The sequence below is a fragment of the Musa acuminata genome, chromosome BXJ1-2, assembly GCF_036884655.1.
Source record: "Musa acuminata AAA Group cultivar baxijiao chromosome BXJ1-2, Cavendish_Baxijiao_AAA, whole genome shotgun sequence".
In the NCBI taxonomy this organism is placed as follows: Eukaryota; Viridiplantae; Streptophyta; class Magnoliopsida; order Zingiberales; family Musaceae; genus Musa; species Musa acuminata.
In genome coordinates, this window is record NC_088328.1 from 21,562,085 (window position 1) to 21,580,874 (window position 18,790).

Below are 18,790 nucleotides of genomic sequence, written 5' to 3' on the forward strand. Positions count from 1 at the left end.
AGTTGCCTATTTCTCGACCGCTCTGCGATATGAGTCTTAGACGTGGAGTTAGAGGAGAGAGAGAGAGAGAGACCGCGATGATGCCCTTATCACCCTTCGCCCTCCTCTCCATCCTCGCGGTCTGCTCGCCTCTTCTCGCCCTCGACGCCGCCGCCGCCGCCGCCGCTTCTCCTCGATGCAAGGCGTGGCTCGTCCAGTCGATCCCCACCAACATGCCCCTCCTCCCCCGCGTCCCCGGCGTGCTCTCCACTGGTGACAACCCTAATTAATTAATCATAATTGGGGCCGTCTTTGGTTGGTTTCTTGATCTAGGGTTGGATACATGAACGGTGATCTCTCTTGGACCGTGCAGGGGAGGTGATGCGGTGGCTGGCGGGGAACGCCACCGAGAGGTTGGATATAATCGCGCAGTATTGGCAGCTTCTGGCGCAACCCGGCAATCCCATATCGGGGGATTATGGATACTCGGCGGTGGACATGAAGAAGTTCGGAGCGGATGAAGGGCGTGCCGTTTACACGTCTTTGGAGGATGCCGCCGATCGGAACGTTAGTCTCAGGTAAGCATCTTAGCGTTCCAATGTTAACTGGGTCAGTATCTCTCCTTGGGGAATGGGAACTGGTTCTTTTCCTGTTAAAGAGTTAATCTGGTGATTTAGATGTGGTATTTCGGTGCATTTTAGAAGGTGGAAGAGTGTAGAATGCAAAAACAGTTTAGGCATATTTGGAATAATTGAAATGCTAAAAAGATTTGCTTCGACAACCTGAACTACTATTAACGGTGGTGAAATATGATCAAATTAGCTAGCCTGATTTTATGTCAGTCTTGAATGTTCCTTCAGCTCTGTTAATGCTTCTTGGCTAAGTTTTTATATTTTAAAAGCCATGGAGATTGTGTAAAAGGTATACAGCAGTTAGAAGGTTCATAACGAACAATGAGTTTTTTAGGGAATATTGGACACACAGCATGATGGGGGTATGACTTTCTAAAAGATGGTTTTCAACTGTCTGTTAATGAACAATCTGTAAACTTTGTCAACAATGATTTCTTGGCAAAGTCATCCATCTTGTTCTGTGGAAGATTTTCATTGATTCTTGATAACATTGCTTTACATTTAGGATCATTCAGCACTCTGGATTTTCTCCGGACTTTGATCAAGAGTCAGCTGACCTTGCTTCAGGAAGATCGAATGTACAGAATGTGACCTTGCTGCTTGGTGATTGGTGGGGATCTGGCATTGTCCATGCGAAAGTCTGGATATCTGATGGCAAGGACATGTATATTGGATCAGCTAATAATGATTGGAAATCTCTAACCCAGGTTCTTATATGCAATCAAATATGTGGCATAGTTATATTTTTCTCGGCAAACTTCAATTTGGTTGTTGTATTGAACTTTCATATTAGGTATTTGGTTATCGTTGTCATTTCTTTAACTATAAGATGAATAATCTTTCCTTGGATACAGTAGCCAGAATTAATATATTAATATTTGCTTGACTAACTTGCTCTCCAAAATTCAAACTCTTATCTAGGTGAAAGAGGTTGGCATTTATCTTGTTGGCTGTCCTGATATAGCCAGAAGGCTCGAGATCTATTTTAACAACCTGTGGACACTTTCCTCTCTCAATTCAACAGCCTACACAAAGAATGTTTGGGATAAACAATGGCAAGCTAAAAGAAAAATGCCTTGCTGGTCACATTTCATCCGCAAAAAGGAGAGATGCAGGTATATGGTTCAAACTTGCTTAACATGTAATATTGTTCAAACATTATTTTAGGCCTTGGTGGGTGGTGAATTGTGTACTATCTCATGCCATGTCCTGCAATTCATGTGCATTTTTTTAGGGTACTACAGTTTTTCAGTGTACTTTAAAATTCTACGTCCCGCTTTTTCCGATTAAATAATACCTAATGACAATGTGTCATATGAATGCCTTCATATATAATATCGCTCTTATGTTCCTTAAGGTCTTCTGGTAAGATATTTCTTTGAAAATAGAACATGCAGAAGAAATATTATTCAGGTTGTGTATGAAGTTTTGTGCCAATTTTCTTTGTATCAACAGGTCACCACTTCCTCTTTCTGTTGAGATTCCTCACGTGAATGGCTATCCAGCCTTGTCAGATCCCTTTATGTTCCATATTCCATTTGAGACTCCAGGAACCAATTTTTCATCTACGTCACATCATTCAAGCTACCTTTCGTTTGCACCACCAGAGGTGAAGTTTCTAAGCTCTTCTTCATCGTAACATGTTTCTCAAGTTGTAAATATTCTGTAAACACACTAAAAAGATGGTTGCTTGATGAATTTTTTTTTGTATAATTTAATATTGTCCTGATGAAGCAGCTTTGCTGATATGATAATTCTCCTGTCATAGGAGTATCCCAACTGTGCATCTCAGGCTCCCATTGGCCCATCTAGATGTGATTTGCGGGTTCTGAATTTTGCTGCTCTGATGTTTAATGGTTAAATCCTATTTGAATTCCCAATTATCTCAGTGTTCAGTTATAGCATATCAACTCTCCTTGTGGCCATGTTTTCTCATATGATATCTTCATTAATGAGATTCCTGTTACTGCATATTCCATTGTAGCTATATTCCCTGGGTCTGGCATAGCCAGCTAAAAATATAGCTACCTAACCTTATGACCTGTCTATGATCTTTAGAAGAAACACAAAGTTTCATGTTAAGCAATTGTAGTGAGATGGTATCAACAGCTTTTTAAGGAATGCATGCATCATAGAAGAGTATAATTTTTTTAGAGAAAGTAGTGACATATTACTTGCTAATGTTACACTTGATTTTGTAGATAGATGTGATGTACATAATCATGAAAAGACAAATATTTATGTGAATTATGTTATACTTCTGTCCAAGGACTGCTGTACCACCTGAAACGGTACAGTATGAGCAGCACATACCGATCCATGTGTGGGCCAATACGTGGACCACCCTTGTTTCGGACGGTCTGGTTAAAATAATAATAATAATAATAATCATAAAAATGGTGGGGTCCTGTCCAAGTTGGCGTTAAAAAAACAAATTAGGGCTCGCGAATGCCAGCCCTCTTCTCGCATACAATGCTGCTGCTGCTACAGCTGCTGCCATTGCTGCCTCGCCGCTGTTGTTGTTGCTTCCCAGTTACGCTGCTGTTGCTTCTTCCCCACCTCTGCTTTCTTCTTCTTCCTTCTCCATTGCTTCCTCTTCTTCCTTCTCTGTTCCTCCATCGCCCTTCCTCTTCTCCTTCCTTTTCCTTCTCATCGAAACACGAGCGCATACCAGCATACCATGTGTCGGTACACTGGCATTGATCTGTACATAGCAGTTTGATAGATTGCCGAGATGGATCTAGTACCTAACACGACGAACCTTGCTTCTGTCAAGTTAGCACTGAGTGAGGCTTATTTATGTTTAGGAGATTGGGAACTGCAACATTCAGTAAATTATTCTTCTAATATTTGCTTAAGGTTTGTCACAGTCCCTTCTTAATTTAATTTTGACAGAATAAAAGCCATCAGCAAGTATAATTGTAGCCATTTTTTCAAGGCCTTAATCATATCTCCAGAGACATTGAGGGCCTAGATTCGTCACTTACAGTTTATGGAGTCATGTTTGTGCTTCAAGAGTTGTTTCAGCCTACCTGTTAATTGATTTGAGAGATTAAAAGTCATTTATAGAAGTAGGATATTTGTTTTTACTGTTCATAGCATATTCTTTTTGTTGTTTTGCTTAAAGCTTTGTTTCTGGAATGATAATTGCTGGATTAAACACAATAATTGTTGTCTAGAACAGGAACAAGTTAATAGTATGTATATTAAGGTATGTTGTTGCTTGGACCTCTCAAGCATTTATATTCAGGGACTAAATGAGCTTATTAGCTGCCCATTTTTGTTCGTACTTGTTCGTCTTGCATTCTAATTTAAGTTGCAATAGGTGGTTCGACCAGGATTGTTTTTACTGCTGTTTGTATTAGTTTTCATGTATCACATACGGGAAGCTTGATTTTTTAATGATGAATTTTCAAATTGATATTTGTATCTTGTCACATAAACATGATCCTTCTACAGAAGTCACAAGAGGATACTTAGGGATTTGTATAACAAAACTATCCAATTTAATTCAAACAATATAAAACAAGTCCAAGTGCTATCATCAGTTTATTTGTAGTTTCAATTATTCAGTATCTTGCCATTGAGCTCGACTAAATACAATATCTGTAGTCAGATTACGAGCCATAAAATCATTGTTTGGTCTTCCTTTACCCTCATGTTGATAATTTAAATCAACTCATCTCACCAAATTAGTGGATTTGGAGGTCTTTTTGTAAACATCAAAATTACATTAAATCATTTTATTTCATGTAATAGTTTGCAAGATTTGACTGGGTATATACCTGCTATAAAGCTAACCATTGGTTCGAATTGGCTCTGATTGTTTAACCCAGAAATTCTGGGCATACTCATAGTTCACAGGATCAGTTGAATCTGATTCCACATGGTCACCATATTGGGACTAGTAGAGATCAATTGTGAAACCCAGATATTTTTTGGAGATTGACCAGCTGCTTTTGGGCCGTTCACTTAAGATATAACAAGCTCTACAACTGTATGAATTTTCCCTCCGTAAACATCTTGTTCATCTCCAATAATAGATGTTGTTCCTACATCTCTTGCATATGATGAGAACATACAAAATATATTTTTTTCTGGTATCTTGTATTGATTCTTTATTTCTTTGTTGACATACGTCATGCAGCTTTCATTTGGTAAGTTCCAGGCTGATGAACAAGGATGGGTGGAGACGATCAAATCTGTACGATTTGGAGGAATTGTTAGGATTAGCACCATGGATTGGCTTGGTCAATCACAATATCTAAAACAAACGGTCTACTGGCCCTCCCTCTCATCTGCAATATCAGAGGTGAATAATCATGCCTTCATTATGCAATTTAGTGTCTTGGTTTGATATTTACTTTATACTGGAGTTAAGGGATTCTCAATTTGGTGCACATTGCAATACTTGTTCCTTATTCAGATATTGTGGCCTGAATTTTGATGAAAAATCTGGGAATTAGGTTTAAATGAATTAGAAGAATTGATATGGTCAAGCAATTATTTTAATTCTTAACATCATTTTCACCAAGCATTCTATTACTTAATTGTTATTTTTGGCTTAGTTTATCATAATGAGATATGGAAAAAAATAAAATCACATGCATGGTCCTTTGAAACTCAAAACCGGCAGCTAGACTCAGTGCTGGAAGTTAAGATTTATTTTTGGTATCTATTGATTGGCATAAGGTAAAAGAAGAAAGATAAAAATTTCAAAAATGTAGCAGAGATACAATTTCTTGTTTACTTGGAGGAGAATCCCTGTGTTGCTTTCACCCGAGTTGACTTTTATGATGATAATTATTTCTATTCTTTGGCCTATACCTCTTCATGCATTTCCATGTTTGGGACAGTAATTTGAAGCCACATAGCATATCAATCATAATAATTTGGGCTAGTTCCATCATTAAATGGGAAGATAATCTGCACATATATATATGCACTTGTTGCTTCACTTCTCTTGTCTTGGAGAATTCTGCGACATTTTTTCACTGTTAGGTTATAAGTTTATAAATGAACTGTTCATCTTTGATATTTACATCTTATGTGATGGGTCATAGCTCACAATCTGGAGATAATAAGGTAAGAAATGATCTTTTTATTGTGATCTTTCTGTTAATTTTCTCTTTAAATTCTAAATTACATATAATTTTAACAAGTCGTTTCACATGATTGTTGTCTAAAAGAGCATCTGAAAACAGGTTATTTTCTCCAAGCATGCAACAGTCAACATACTAGTAGCCTATTGGACACACTTTATTGAGAGCACAGATCAATATCTGAAGTCCCTCCTATACTCTAATGTTCTATGCCTATCTTCTAAGCGAAACCACTGTCGAGGTCAAGTTAATATCAAGTACTACAAGGTGCCTGGTTATGACAAAACTGGAGCTGCATTATCAAAGAAAAATGCTACTGGAAGTGTGTACCCTGGTTATACTCGTGTCAACCATGGCAAATATGCTGTCAGTGATGTTCGGGCACACATCGGAACCAGCAATCTTATATGGGATTACTTCTACACGACAGCAGGTGTCAGCTTTGGAACATACCATCCTGCCCTTGTAGGACAGTTGCAAGAGATATTCGATGCAGATTGGAACTCACCATATGCTGTTCCAGTTGAGCCATTACTATCTTCATATTAAGGTTGCAAAGGCTAGCTACCAAGTGTTCTCTCGCCGCACTCACTGTTGCTTCAGTTGAGACACATTTAACAGCCATTTCAGTGTCACCGATCTAGTTCTTCACCGATCATGCCCGTGCAGAAGCCTTTCTATCATGTTCAAGGCCACACCCAACTGGATTTTATAAATCGTCTTTGGAATTTGTGATGTTGTTGACTTAGAATGATTAGACACAATGCAAATGCCACGAGGTTTCTTATGCAACCACCCTGGATGTGTAGTACTTCATAAAGTTTATATCATTGGGAGATAGCATCCTCACCCAGAGAAAACCTAATTTGCATATTCAATCTATTGTAGCTTTTGGTGCCCAGTGCCTCAGTCAAGTTCATCAGTCTACGGCAGAGAACAAACGTTACAGAACTCCCTGAAAGGGTCAAAAGGCATTAACACTAAGGAGGCTCTCTGGGCTACGCTGCGTTGCTCATCATTCCACCTGCTTAACTGGAGGTGTACTTGTATGATCCCTTGAGATCTTGTTCAGTGGCCATATCAATCAGCTAAAGCAATTAACACAACAAGACTGGTCTAAGAAAGCAGATATCGAGTCGACGCAAGCAAGAAGCTGCAGTTTCAAGGACCTAGTAAGTGCCAACCTTATAGACTATAAACACGCGTAGATAAATAATATCAAATACCTTCAGAGCAAGCTTCTTACCGAAGAACATTATGATGCTAACCAGAGTACAACTGGGATAGTTGCCAACTAGAGTTTGAATATCATGGATTATATCGCACTCTTTATTTAGTAATTTCTTCCTCTAAATTGTAGTTGTGGGGCCTACCATGCATGCCGGGTGCCAACTCGTGCAACTTACCTAAACATGCAAGTGAGCCGTACTGTTCGTAAAAGGCAGTCTATATAGCACCTGAGTTAGGTAGACAATTATGCCTACTGCATGTTTTACATGTTTAGAGTTTTCCTTGAAAACATGCAGTAAGTTAGAAAGGAACAAAAGTAGGATAGAATGCTAAGTTTAGATTTGAAGTCTAGATGCAGGAATCAGAAGGTTTGTCTTCTAATGTTGGTAGGGCCATTTACCCAGTTTTTACTGTTTAACATTTTTCAGAAACAATTACCTTAAATCATTGTATTTTTTATTTTTATTTTATTTCTGGATTTAGGCCACCTAAGTTGCTATAAGTATAATAAGCCCGTTGGGAATAGCATATTTTGCTTCTCCCAATTTTAATATTATATATATATATATATATATATATATATATATATATACTTTTTTAGATCTTTCATATTCATCCATCCAATAAATTCGTGTTACTAGTAATTATGTTTATCATTGAAAAGAAAACTTGAATTTAAAATATTTTATTTTTTTAATACTTTCAATAATAATTCGATCCTGTATGTTTTCTATCTTTAAGGAGAGTTATTTAAGTTAGAATTTAGATGTCGTTAATCAACAGAGATAAACTACAATGACACACATATGCAAGGCTTTTAGTGTTATATATATATATATATATATATATATATATATATATATATATATATATATATATATATATATATATATATATATATATATATATATATATATATATATATATATATGTAATTTGGACAATAGTTCTGTAGGCGATATAAAAGAATATATTACTGGAAAAAGAAATAAAAGCGTTCTAAATTTGAAAGAAAAGATTAAATATTTCAATTTATTATGTAATATGTTGGCCACATAATATCGGACAGAGACACGGAGTAGTGGCAATATCCGTAAAAATATGAAGTACGAGGCACTTTTGGGTGTTTACATTATAAAAAAGTGGATGAAAGGACAAAGCCACCGGTTTCATCCGGTTGTCCACCGGCTCCCCACCGGTATCTTCCGGTCCGTCCTTTTAAAACACTAAGCGGCGTCTTCTCTCTCCTCTACGAGACTCTTCTCTCTCTCTCCTTGGAAACGCCCATTCTCCGTGTCCCCTTCCATTTCCCAACTCCGTTCCCCGTTTGGCTCCGGATCGGCGCCTTCAAGGGTTCCTCCTCCTCGATTGGCCCTCCGGTAAGTCGATTCCGAGCACTTTCTCTGGATTTAGGTCGCGATTTGAGGGTTCTGAAGCTCCTGGTTTGTTTTCTTGTGAAATGACGCTGAATGCGCGCGTGTTGGTGTTGGTTATCGTCTGTTTCCGCAATGTACACTAATTTTGACCTTCATCGGTTTTGACAGTGTTTCGGGGGTTAGATTGGGAATGGCTGCTTTGCAAATACTAGGTTGGTGTGGAGGCCGTGCTGCCGAAGGAGGTTTTGGATCAAAAAAAGGGTTTCTAGAGTGCTTTCTCGGTCCTTTTTGGGTTCGGGTTGGAGACTTTTGATTTCTCTGGCTGTTTGGTTCTTGGGAGTGCTGCTCGGCGAGGGGAGAGGAGCCTTGAGATTCTCGCCGAAAAATTCGAATTTTGATTTGTTTATGCTGTGGTGAGTGAGGGGTTTTGGTCAATTTTGGCGCAAAATTGCTGGATCTGTGGAAAAGGTTGGTGACATGTCGGGAGCTCCCAAGGTTCGCTCTCTCAACGTGGCCGATCCTGAGGCAAGGCCGGTTCTTGTCCCCGGAGGGAACAAGGCCAGGTCAGTGGCAACCGCTCAGAAACCAACATCGAAGCCTTTGAGTAAAACTGAGGGCGGCGCAGAGGTTGCAGCAACTGAGGAGAAGAAGAAGACTTCCAGTCCTACTGCGGATCTGCCGCATTTTAGGTCTAGCTTAAGTGCTTCCTCAGCTCTTAGGAGGCATGAGATGCTGTTGCCGTCGAACCTGTCGATGAATGCTTCTTGCTCCTCCGAGGCATCCACTGATTCTTTTTGCAGCCGAGCCTCCACAGGCAGGATCGGTAGGGCGAGCTTAATCAGCAAGCGCAGGCAGAGCGTTCCAAGGACAGGCAAGATTGTGACTAAGGTGGACAAGAATATTTCAGATGATGCAGCGATGCCCCCGTTGGATCTGGTGCAGGGAAAGAGGAAGTGCGCCTGGGTAACGCCCAATACGGGTGAGTTTATTTGCTTCCCCTGCCTTTTGGATTACTCCTGACAGTGGCTGTCCTACTTTCTTTTATGGAGTTGAGCAATCGTTTGGTCTTCGATGGAATCACTTGTTTAGGGTTTTTTTACATACTTACCATTAACATATAAGAGTGAAGTTATGACATTTTCAGTTTCTCCATTCTATGGTCTTTCACATTTTTAATTTAGTTTTTGGAAAACCTTTCCACTGTGTTGGTCCTGGCAAGTTTTTGGTTGGAAACACTTTAGTATTGCGATAAAATACAATGTTGCCCAGCGTAGGTGTAAGAGAAGAATGTCTCCTGTTTGTATGAAGAATTTGGTGTCAGCACAGTGTTTGGAAATTCTTGAGGCACCTAGTTGTTAAGTGAAAGTTCAGAAGGGAAGTTAAGAAAAAGAGAAGAGGAAAGATCTAACTAGAGTGGCATAAAAGAATGGTTTGTTGGAGTTGGTTTTCTTAGATAGGTTTCTCGTCTTTGCGGACTTCTTCCTTAGTCCTCTTTTTATTAGTCTCATAATTATTCTTTTGGCTGGTTAGCTATTTAATATCTTCTAGCGTTTAGGGATGAGGCTTTATTCCTTGTGTTCAAAAGGTGGAATCATCTCAATAGTATGTATGAACTGGTGTTGCAGAGGCTATATTCATTTAACAAACAGTACCCTTTATGTAACTGAAGTAATTCAACCAGAATTTAATACACACACAGATATGTATCTATATGTATATATATGTATATATATATGTATATATATGTATGTATATGTATATATATGTATATATGTGTGTGTGTACACTTTATCCTGTCAATGCACTTTTTGGAATGCTCTGCTAAAACCCAAGAAGATATTGGCTTAGTTTGAAGAGAAGACTAACCATTTAATTCTATCGGTTTGGTAAACGAATGATCTAATATCTTTGTCTTGGTGAGGCAAAAGTTTAACCTGGTGATATTGATATCAGGATCCTAGTTTATGTAGGATTTTAATCATCATGGTGAACATTTGCATAATTTATCAGGAGCCACACTAGGAACCACCAGTCTTATAAAAAGAAAAGAACAAAGCTCCAAGTCCTTAGTTTTGTGATATAAAAATCATTGCAGGTTGTTTGTTGAGTTGGTTTATTTAATGTAAACATCAAAAGAGTTTGTTCGGTTATAGTCTTATGTGAACAATTCTCAATATCATCAGTGTGGCATTCTAAGTCAGTTTTTGGTTTTTGTGCAACTTTTTACTGATTTAATGTTAGTACCCAAAGTTGATGATCAGGGGGAAGGAGAGGGGGGGGGGCACATTAACTAAGTTTGTTGGACTTTCATTTTGATATTATACTTGATTTTGTCAGGTCTTCTTACAATTTGCCTCAAAATATCTGTGTGGTATCTGCAAAATCTATAGCATCAAGAAAATTAGTGAATTCCTGTTTTGTTGTAGACCATCACATTTTTAAAGTTCTAAGTTCTTTTTGGAATGTAACATCTGATTCGGCCTTGCTGTCCAAGGCTGCTTCTTTTTATTATTTGCTTCTTAGTTGGAATTGTTTGTTGCCTTCACTTTATGATTTGCTTACATTCTTTTTATTTATCAATAGAACTTGTTCTCCATATATATTTGTTATTTCTTTTAGTCTGTTACGCAATAAAGCTTAGTTTTATTTTTCTTTTTTTGTGTTACAACAGAACCATGTTATGCTTGTTTTCATGATGAAGAATGGGGAGTTCCTGTCCATGATGATAAGTATACAACAATGACCTTTTTTCTCAGTTTTCTAGAGAGATTAGAACTTTCTGGTGCACAGTTTGTGAACTAATAATGATTTTTCTTGGTGTCTGGTACACCAAAAAATCTGCAGGAAATTATTTGAACTTCTTGTACTATCAGGTGCATTAGCTGAACTTACGTGGCCTGTTATCCTCAGCAAAAGGCACATGTTTAGGTACTGGTTAGAACTGTTGAAAAAATTAGAATGCCAATCATTACCTTAGGACTTATGGGAGCACCTTTTCAGGGAAGTTTTCTTGGATTTCGACCCTGTTGCAGTTTCCAAATTGAATGAGAAGAAGATTGTGGTGCCTGGAAGCACTGCTAGCTCCCTTTTGTCAGAGCCAAAGCTGAGAGCCATCATTGAGAATGCACGCCAGATACTCAAGGTCAATCTTTCTTCCATTTCTTTTACTGTAATTTACTTATAATTTCTGAAACAAGTAAACAAGCAAGGATTAATATTTTGTGATCTGAGTTGCTACACCACCGGTCTTACCTACCGTTCTTTTGATATATCATGACAGATAGTAGATGAGTTTGGATCGTTTGAGAGATACTGCTGGAGTTTTGTGAACCACAAACCCATTGTCAGCAAATTCCGTTATCCACGTCAAGTTCCCGTGAAGACTCCAAAAGCAGATGTCATAAGTAAAGACTTGGTTCGAAGGGGCTTTCGCAGCGTGGGCCCAACAATCATATACTCCTTCATGCAGGCTGCTGGACTGACAAATGACCACCTCATCAGCTGCTTCCGTTTCGAGGGGTGCATCGCAGCTGCATCCTCGAGCATGGAAGCAGCTGACGAGGCCAAGGGAAAGTCGGACTCTAAAGGAGAAGAGAAGATCAATACAGGTCAGGAGCTTATGGTAGGAATTGACTTAGAATTGTCAAGAGCTGTGGATGAGCTGAGCATTCCTTAGCTGCTCGAAGACAGGTGAGTTCTCCAACCATAATCTATAAAAAACCATTGATACTGCTGGTGGGATATCCCTTGCAGAAGTGAAGGTAGCAGCCCTGTGTAAATAAAATTGCAAGTGAGGTTTGTGCTTCTTGGTTTGTAAATGGACTCCAGAGAGCAAAGAGGCCAATGTTTATTCTAGAGAAGAAACAATGTTGCATCATGTTGCCTTCCTTTTGTGTGATGGACCAGGGAACACAACTTCAGTTGTGCAGGTGCCAACACATGTCAACAATTATTTGCAGGTCCCCAATGGCTCTGAGATATTCTCCTCTCAATGGTTGCTGGGTGGGCACTGTGAAGTTGGTGGTCGACAAATGATTGCTATGAAATCATTGCCCAGCTCAGGTTCATCTCATTGAACCATGGAGATGTCTGGTTTGTGTTTAGAAGTAAACTGACAGGGACTGGGGCTAATGATATCTTAAGCAGAGAACGCTCAATTTATTGTTGTGATCAAGGATTTCTTTTCTTAGGATGAGGTATAAAACGCTCTTGTGTGTACTTGGTGACATGATTTGGTTGTACTAACTAGTGATTTGACTCGTCCTTGATTCCTCTGCAGATTTGGCAGACTACTAGGTGGCACATTGCTGATTTAGGATGAATGTGCCACTCAAACTTTTCTAATCATCGACAATCTATGCACGGTTTATAATGAAAGCCCGTATCAGAGCCACTAGCAAGCTTTTATTGATTCCATTATTGGTCTTTGAATGGTCTTTGAATTGATGGTTAAAGAGTAGGATATACCAACTATTAAATGAAAGTAATTATTGGTAAAATTCTGTGTAAAGTGTGATCAATTGTGTAGTGGTAATACCTACAATTACGACCTCATGCTTATCCAACAATTGGTTCATGTGAAATCTTATACTATATAAGATGGCTTTTGCCACAGCATGATTAAAGAGACATGACTTATGTGATCACGTGTGTGTATATATATATATATATATATATATATATAAAAGAGCCTATAATGTAGTGTCACGGTGTTTTGTTTAATTTGTATAGTGCCCTTATGGTCAATCTCAACACTTGATAGGCAATGTAAATTACAAATATAAACTTTGTAAGTTTTGGACGATCATAGACAAAGAGTCTAAAGTGGTTTATCACAGTTAAAAATCTTCACAAGTGCTTACATGACCCATTCAGCCCCAGACACTACCCTAAAGACCCATTCGACCATGTGTCACTTAGATAGCTTTTGGGTGTTGTGATAGTTGACACTCCGTACTACTTTATGAAGCTAGAAAACCCCCAAAATGATTATTTGGATGCTATATTTCTAAGTAGTTTTATCTCTACGTGATGATTACACATAACCTACGATTATAAGCCTGAAACAACAACAAAAGCTACCTAAAATAGGTCTGTCATGACTAATACAAGCCTTTTATATGCTGTGCAAAGTATGAACAAAATTGAAAGACACATATAGACACGAGCATTATATCAAACACCATATTTATAGTTTTTTCCATAATATTCTCCCTCACATTTTCCTTCGGTGTCCTCATCAAAGCCTTTGCTGTCGCTGCCTCCTTGTCTTTATTTAATCTTCAATCTTTTGCTCCAATTGCAATACGCCTCTTGTCTCCCAACTACTTTATATCGCTGTTGTTGAGTAGTCGAATTTTGATCCGTCATGCTGCTTCAACTCACCAATGACTCTAAATCTAGTGTGGGGTCAGCTAAGTTGTGCTAATCCTTATTGGTTCTTGGGATCCTTCAGATGAAGGAAAAAAACTTCATTATTATGTGCTAGTCTCTCAAACGTCTTATGCCGCTTGAATTAGATGGATGCTTGTTGGAGCTTTAACGAGTATCGCTTTATAGACTTTCAAAGTTTTTGAGGTCTTTCCTTCATAAAATTTTTCTATCGATTCCTCTTTTGCATAGTTATCACATTTAAATAGGTTCACATCACTTTCGCTTTCAATTGACATTTCATTGGGAAATAAAATGAACAGTCTACTTTTGGTGGCACCGATCACCATTAGTGATGATTTAATAATTATTATCTTCCACTTTCTTCGAAGAGTCTTTGAATTTGTGCAGAGTTCCTCTGCTAGATAAATAAGAGAATTAAGGTACTTAAATTCACCCATTCTCTTAAGCGTTGAGAAGGCAGAGGTTATTTGACTTCGCTTGCCTAGGGTTGTACTTCATGCATTGAGTTAGTTACTAACCTTTACCTACTCTTTGCTTATACTTCCGAGGCACCTGAAGTATTTGCACTCATTGCATTGAGTTAGCTACTACAATTTGCCTTCTCATTGCTATCAAACTTTTGGAATGAAAAAAGTTTTGCCCAAAAAGAGTAAAGTTTCGCCTCGACTTGGAGTAAGTATCAAATAGTTTTGGTCATCTCTGGGATTATACCATCTTCTCTATCATTTATGTCGCCTACTTTGAGTAGAAAAAGTACAATATCACATACTACCTTCTTCATTCCATAGTCAAGCACACTTCTCCATCGATCTAAAGTCTCCCACTTTCAACTATTTTGATGAGAAGCCCATTGACACTGGTCTTACGAAGTTCTCTAGCCTCTGCCCTTCAATCTTATCTCGGTACTTGGAGTTTGCCTCTACATTCTCTACCTCCTCGACCCCTTTTACGACCAAGCGCTCTCCCTCTATGAGAGCAAGGGATCGATGACTCCATAGAAGTCTTGCCTATATGATATTATGGTGTTGCCATGCATATGACCCTATTATCTGTTAACTCACATCTGCGTCCCTTTTTTTGAAATCAGTAGATCAACCTCTATGGCACTGCAACACTCATCCGAGTCTACATTCATTCTAACTGATGCTTGGTTTTCGGTAGATAAGTTCCTCTAGACTTGTCGCTTTCTCGCTCCTTTCGACCACCTGTTTCAACACCCTTGTGTTCTCTGAGCAGTTCCCTTTGGTCAATAAAAAGACATACTGCAACTCTCATGCATGGCCTCTACCATCATGTTACAGGGCTCGTGTTGGTTTTGTTCTCCTTAGCTTCCTTGGTAGCAATATTTGTTTACTCAACTTTGTCCTCTAACTTATTGAGCTCTCTTAAGTGAATATGAGCTATATCAATCCTCCCCATGTAACTCACTGGTACTTACACTCAGAATTCTTCTTAGGTGGTACATAGTGCTAGTCATAAGTGCCCTGCAAGCCAATCACGAGAGTGATAACACGTGTGACTTGACACAATATTTTTTGCTTATTATATTTTGGCATTTATCACTTTATATTGCTTGTTGCATATATGCATATATATATATATATATTGTGATGTCCTTGGATCCATGCAATAGGAATTGGATCGTGATGGGATCACGATAATGAGACCGATTCGTCTTTAAACGCAGATCTTAAATAATCCCGGCCATAGGTTACTCAAGAGGGACATCGAGATAACCGGATAAACTAGTATATTGTATACCCATCCATATGATGGATGCAGTTGGTCTCAAAGTTGCTCGTGTGGGGACACTAAGGATACAGTACATGTGCTCATTGGGGAATGAGTTCAAATTGATTGATCCGCTTACAGAATGCTGAATGGTTGATGATGCCTCATTGTCAGACAGTGATTCCGTAGTCCTAGTGGTGTATCTGATCCTTAGACTTGAGATACCAAGGATGTCCTGTATGAGTGCTCCACTCTTTGATACTAGACTTATATGTTTGGATGTCCCAAATCTAATACAATCGATCATCGGGAATGGTAGTCAACCTTATGAGGGCTATTGAATGTCGATAGAGGACCATCCACTCTCGGTGTCATGAGAGAAATGTCTCATGTATTCTTACTCAAACAAATCCCTAGCCAGGGTCATTCAGATTGAGAGAGAAAGAGTTCTCCAAGAGAATCTGATTATAGCGAGACTCGAGTAGAAACCGTATGGGTCTGATAGCACCATGGCTGATATACGATCTATGGAATATTAGATGGATGAGAGACTAAAGGTATATGGTAACTGAGGACAGACAGGTCCAATGGATTGGATTCACTTGTATCGTCTGGGGATTGCAACGTAGTGGCCTAGTACGTCCGTAATCGATAAGTCAAGTGAATTATTATGAAGATAATAATTCATTGAGCCAGAATGTCACGGACTTAGTTGATTTTGCCTAAGTCGTGCGGCACCATTGCGTGTTCGTCCCCAAAATCTCCCATGGTCCCTTAGGACCTACAAAAGAGAAAACGAGTTAAAGAAAGTGCCTCACTCGGGACCCACAACCAAACATTCCAAGAAACACTTCATAGACAATGTAAATTACAAATAGACTTTACAAGCTTTGAACGGTTGCACAACAAAGGATCAAAATGGTTCACTACAGACCGAATATCTCTCACAAGTGTCCACATAACACAACCTTTATTTACAAGCCTAAGAAAGCCACCAAACCCAACTAAAATGGGGCTGTTAAGCCTTCAACTGTTCCTCTACATGCTGTGCAAAGCATGAACAAACAGACATACATAAGTATTACATTAAACATCATGTTTAGAACTTTGTCCGTGACATTCTCCCCCACTTATTCCTTCGACGTCCTCGTCGAAGCCTTTGCCGACACTGCAACTCCTCGCCTTTGCTGAGTCTTCAATCTTCTGCTCCAGCTGTAATACATCTCTTGGCTCCCAACTGCTGTTTTTGAGTAGTCGAATCTTTGATCTGCTATGCTGCTTCAACTCACCAATGACTCTGACTCTAGTGTGGGGTTGGCTAAGTTGTGTTGATCCCTGTTGGTTCCTGCGGATCCTCCAGATGAAGGAAAAGACCGTCCTTACTATGCGCTAGTCTCTCAAATGCCTCATGCTGCTTGAACTGAGTGGATGCTTATTGAAGTTTTAACGAGCATCGCCTCACAAACTTCTGAAGTTTTGGGTCCTTCCTCCACAAAATTTACCCATCGAGTCTTCTTTCACTTAGTTGTCACTTCCAAGTATATTCGCATCACTTCCGCTTTCGATTGGCATTCTGTTGGGAAATGAAGCGCATACTCTACTCTCAGTAGCATTGATCACCATTGGTGAGTAGCATTGATCACCATTGGTGAGGATTTAACAACTATTGTTTCTAATATCTTCGAAGGGTCTTTGAACCTGTGTAGAGCTCCTCTACTGGATAGATAAGAGAATTGGGATACTCGGTTTCACCCATTCTCTTAAGAGTTGAGAAGACAATGGTTACTTGACTTCGCCCGCCTCCTCAAGGGTTGTACTCCATGCATCAAGCTGGTTACTGACCTTCGCCTTCTCTTTGCTCACACTTCTGAAGCACTCGAAGTTTTTGCACTCCTTGCATTAAGTTAGCTACTATGATTCACCTTCTCAATGCCATCGAACTTCTGGAATGTAGGAAGTTTTCACCCCAACTTGGAGTAAGCCTTTAATAGTTTTGGTCGCCTTTGAGATTGTACCGTCTTCTCCATCAACCCTACTACCTCCTCCATAGAGTTACAAAGGTACAACACCGCATACTGCTTGCTTCGTTCCTTGGTCATACACTCTTGCATGACTCGAATGTCTTCACTTTTGGCTATCCTGATGAGAAGCTCGTTGACACCGGTCTTACAAAATTCCTTGGCCCTTGCCCTTCAACCTTGTCCTGATACTTGGAGTTTGCCTCTGCATGCTCCACCTCCTCGACCCCTTTCATGACCAAGCGCTCTCCTCCATGAGAACAAGGGATCGATGACTTTACGGAAGTCCCACCTCTACGATACCATAGCGCTGCCATGGCCATGGCCCTACTATCCGTCACCTCGCATCTGCATCCCTTTTCCTCACGATCGGTAGATCTGCCTCTGTGGCACTCCTTCGAGTCCACATCCATTCTAACTGATGCTTTGTTTTGGGTAGCTAAGTGCCTCTGGACTCATCATCGCTTCTTCGCCCCTTTCGACCCCTTGCTTCAACACCTTTGTGTTCTCCAAGCAGTTCTCATTTGTCGATGGAAAGACAGACTACAACTCTCGCGCATGGCCTCCACCATCTTATTGCAGGGTTCGCACCAATTCTGTTCTCCTTAACTTCATTGGTAGCAACATTCGCTTACTCGACCTTGTCTTCAGACTTGTCGGGCTCCCTTAAGCGAATATGAGCTTTGGAGTAGTCCACTCTCCAACCGCTCCGATCATACCTCTATATGATCAAGTCCCTCCCATGGGACTCATTGGTACTTGCATTCGAACTTTTCCCTGGTGGAACACAACCCTCATATGCTGATGACCAAGGCTTTCATCCAATGCAAAATTCGATGCACGCATGGAAGACCCGCCTCTACGGTACCATGGCCTTCACTCCCTGAATCCATAACCCTTCTTGCCATCGTGTTGTTCATTAAAGTGGAGCTCCCAGTAACTCCCGATCATACCTCCGTAAGATATAGTCTCTCACGGGACTATATCGTGTGTATCGCATTGTCACGAACTGTTCCACCACGATCCGCTGCACCATGTCGCCTCCTGGTGACATCTCCATTGCATTATGATCCTTGTGGGATGAACTCGAATTGTGATCCCTCCATATGTGGCCTCGGCCAATACATCACAGGGTCTCTTCCACCTTCGATTTTGTTCGCTCCTTCGACAATTGACAGTCATCCACCCGTTCTTGGGTCACACCTAGATGAAGTACGACTCTAGGACAATCCGTCGCCTAGTAGCTCCCGAAGTCCACCAACTTTGATGAAATTAATGCACTATTGTCTGGAACCTAGGCCTCTGCCCCTACCAGCATAATCTCCGCT

The 18,790-nt window shown here is 39.8% G+C and overlaps 2 protein-coding genes across 2 annotated transcripts; both read left to right on the plus strand.

The window, feature by feature from the left end:
* LOC103972360 (uncharacterized) lies at positions 1 to 6,505 on the plus strand. Its single transcript, XM_065091621.1, has 7 exons — positions 1 to 252; positions 353 to 557; positions 1,117 to 1,318; positions 1,533 to 1,726; positions 2,067 to 2,220; positions 4,759 to 4,923; positions 5,816 to 6,505. Exons 1-7 carry the CDS (start codon positions 30 to 32, stop codon positions 6,260 to 6,262), a joined length of 1,590 nt encoding a protein of 529 aa, XP_064947693.1. The 5' UTR covers positions 1 to 29; the 3' UTR covers positions 6,263 to 6,505.
* A 1,691-nt stretch (positions 6,506 to 8,196) lies between these two features.
* LOC103972369 (uncharacterized) lies at positions 8,197 to 12,712 on the plus strand. Its single transcript, XM_018820351.2, has 7 exons — positions 8,197 to 8,322; positions 8,488 to 9,298; positions 10,991 to 11,048; positions 11,164 to 11,247; positions 11,320 to 11,461; positions 11,600 to 12,515; positions 12,599 to 12,712. Exons 2-6 carry the CDS (start codon positions 8,797 to 8,799, stop codon positions 11,993 to 11,995), a joined length of 1,182 nt encoding a protein of 393 aa, XP_018675896.1. The 5' UTR covers positions 8,197 to 8,322; positions 8,488 to 8,796; the 3' UTR covers positions 11,996 to 12,515; positions 12,599 to 12,712.
* Positions 12,713 to 18,790: the final 6,078 nt, after the last annotated feature.

Coding starts and splice junctions, on each gene's coding strand:
- LOC103972360 (XM_065091621.1), top strand. CDS start 30: ATGAGTCTTAGACGTGGAGTTAGAGGAGAGAGAGAGAGAGAGACCGCG. Junction 2,221..4,758: donor TTTCGTTTGCACCACCAGAG/GTGAAGTTTCTA, acceptor TACGTCATGCAG/CTTTCATTTGGTAAGTTCCA. Junction 4,924..5,815: donor TCTCATCTGCAATATCAGAG/GTGAATAATCAT, acceptor ATCTGAAAACAG/GTTATTTTCTCCAAGCATGC.
- LOC103972369 (XM_018820351.2), top strand. CDS start 8,797: ATGTCGGGAGCTCCCAAGGTTCGCTCTCTCAACGTGGCCGATCCTGAG. Junction 9,299..10,990: donor CTGGGTAACGCCCAATACGG/GTGAGTTTATTT, acceptor GTGTTACAACAG/AACCATGTTATGCTTGTTTT. Junction 11,248..11,319: donor AGCAAAAGGCACATGTTTAG/GTACTGGTTAGA, acceptor GCACCTTTTCAG/GGAAGTTTTCTTGGATTTCG.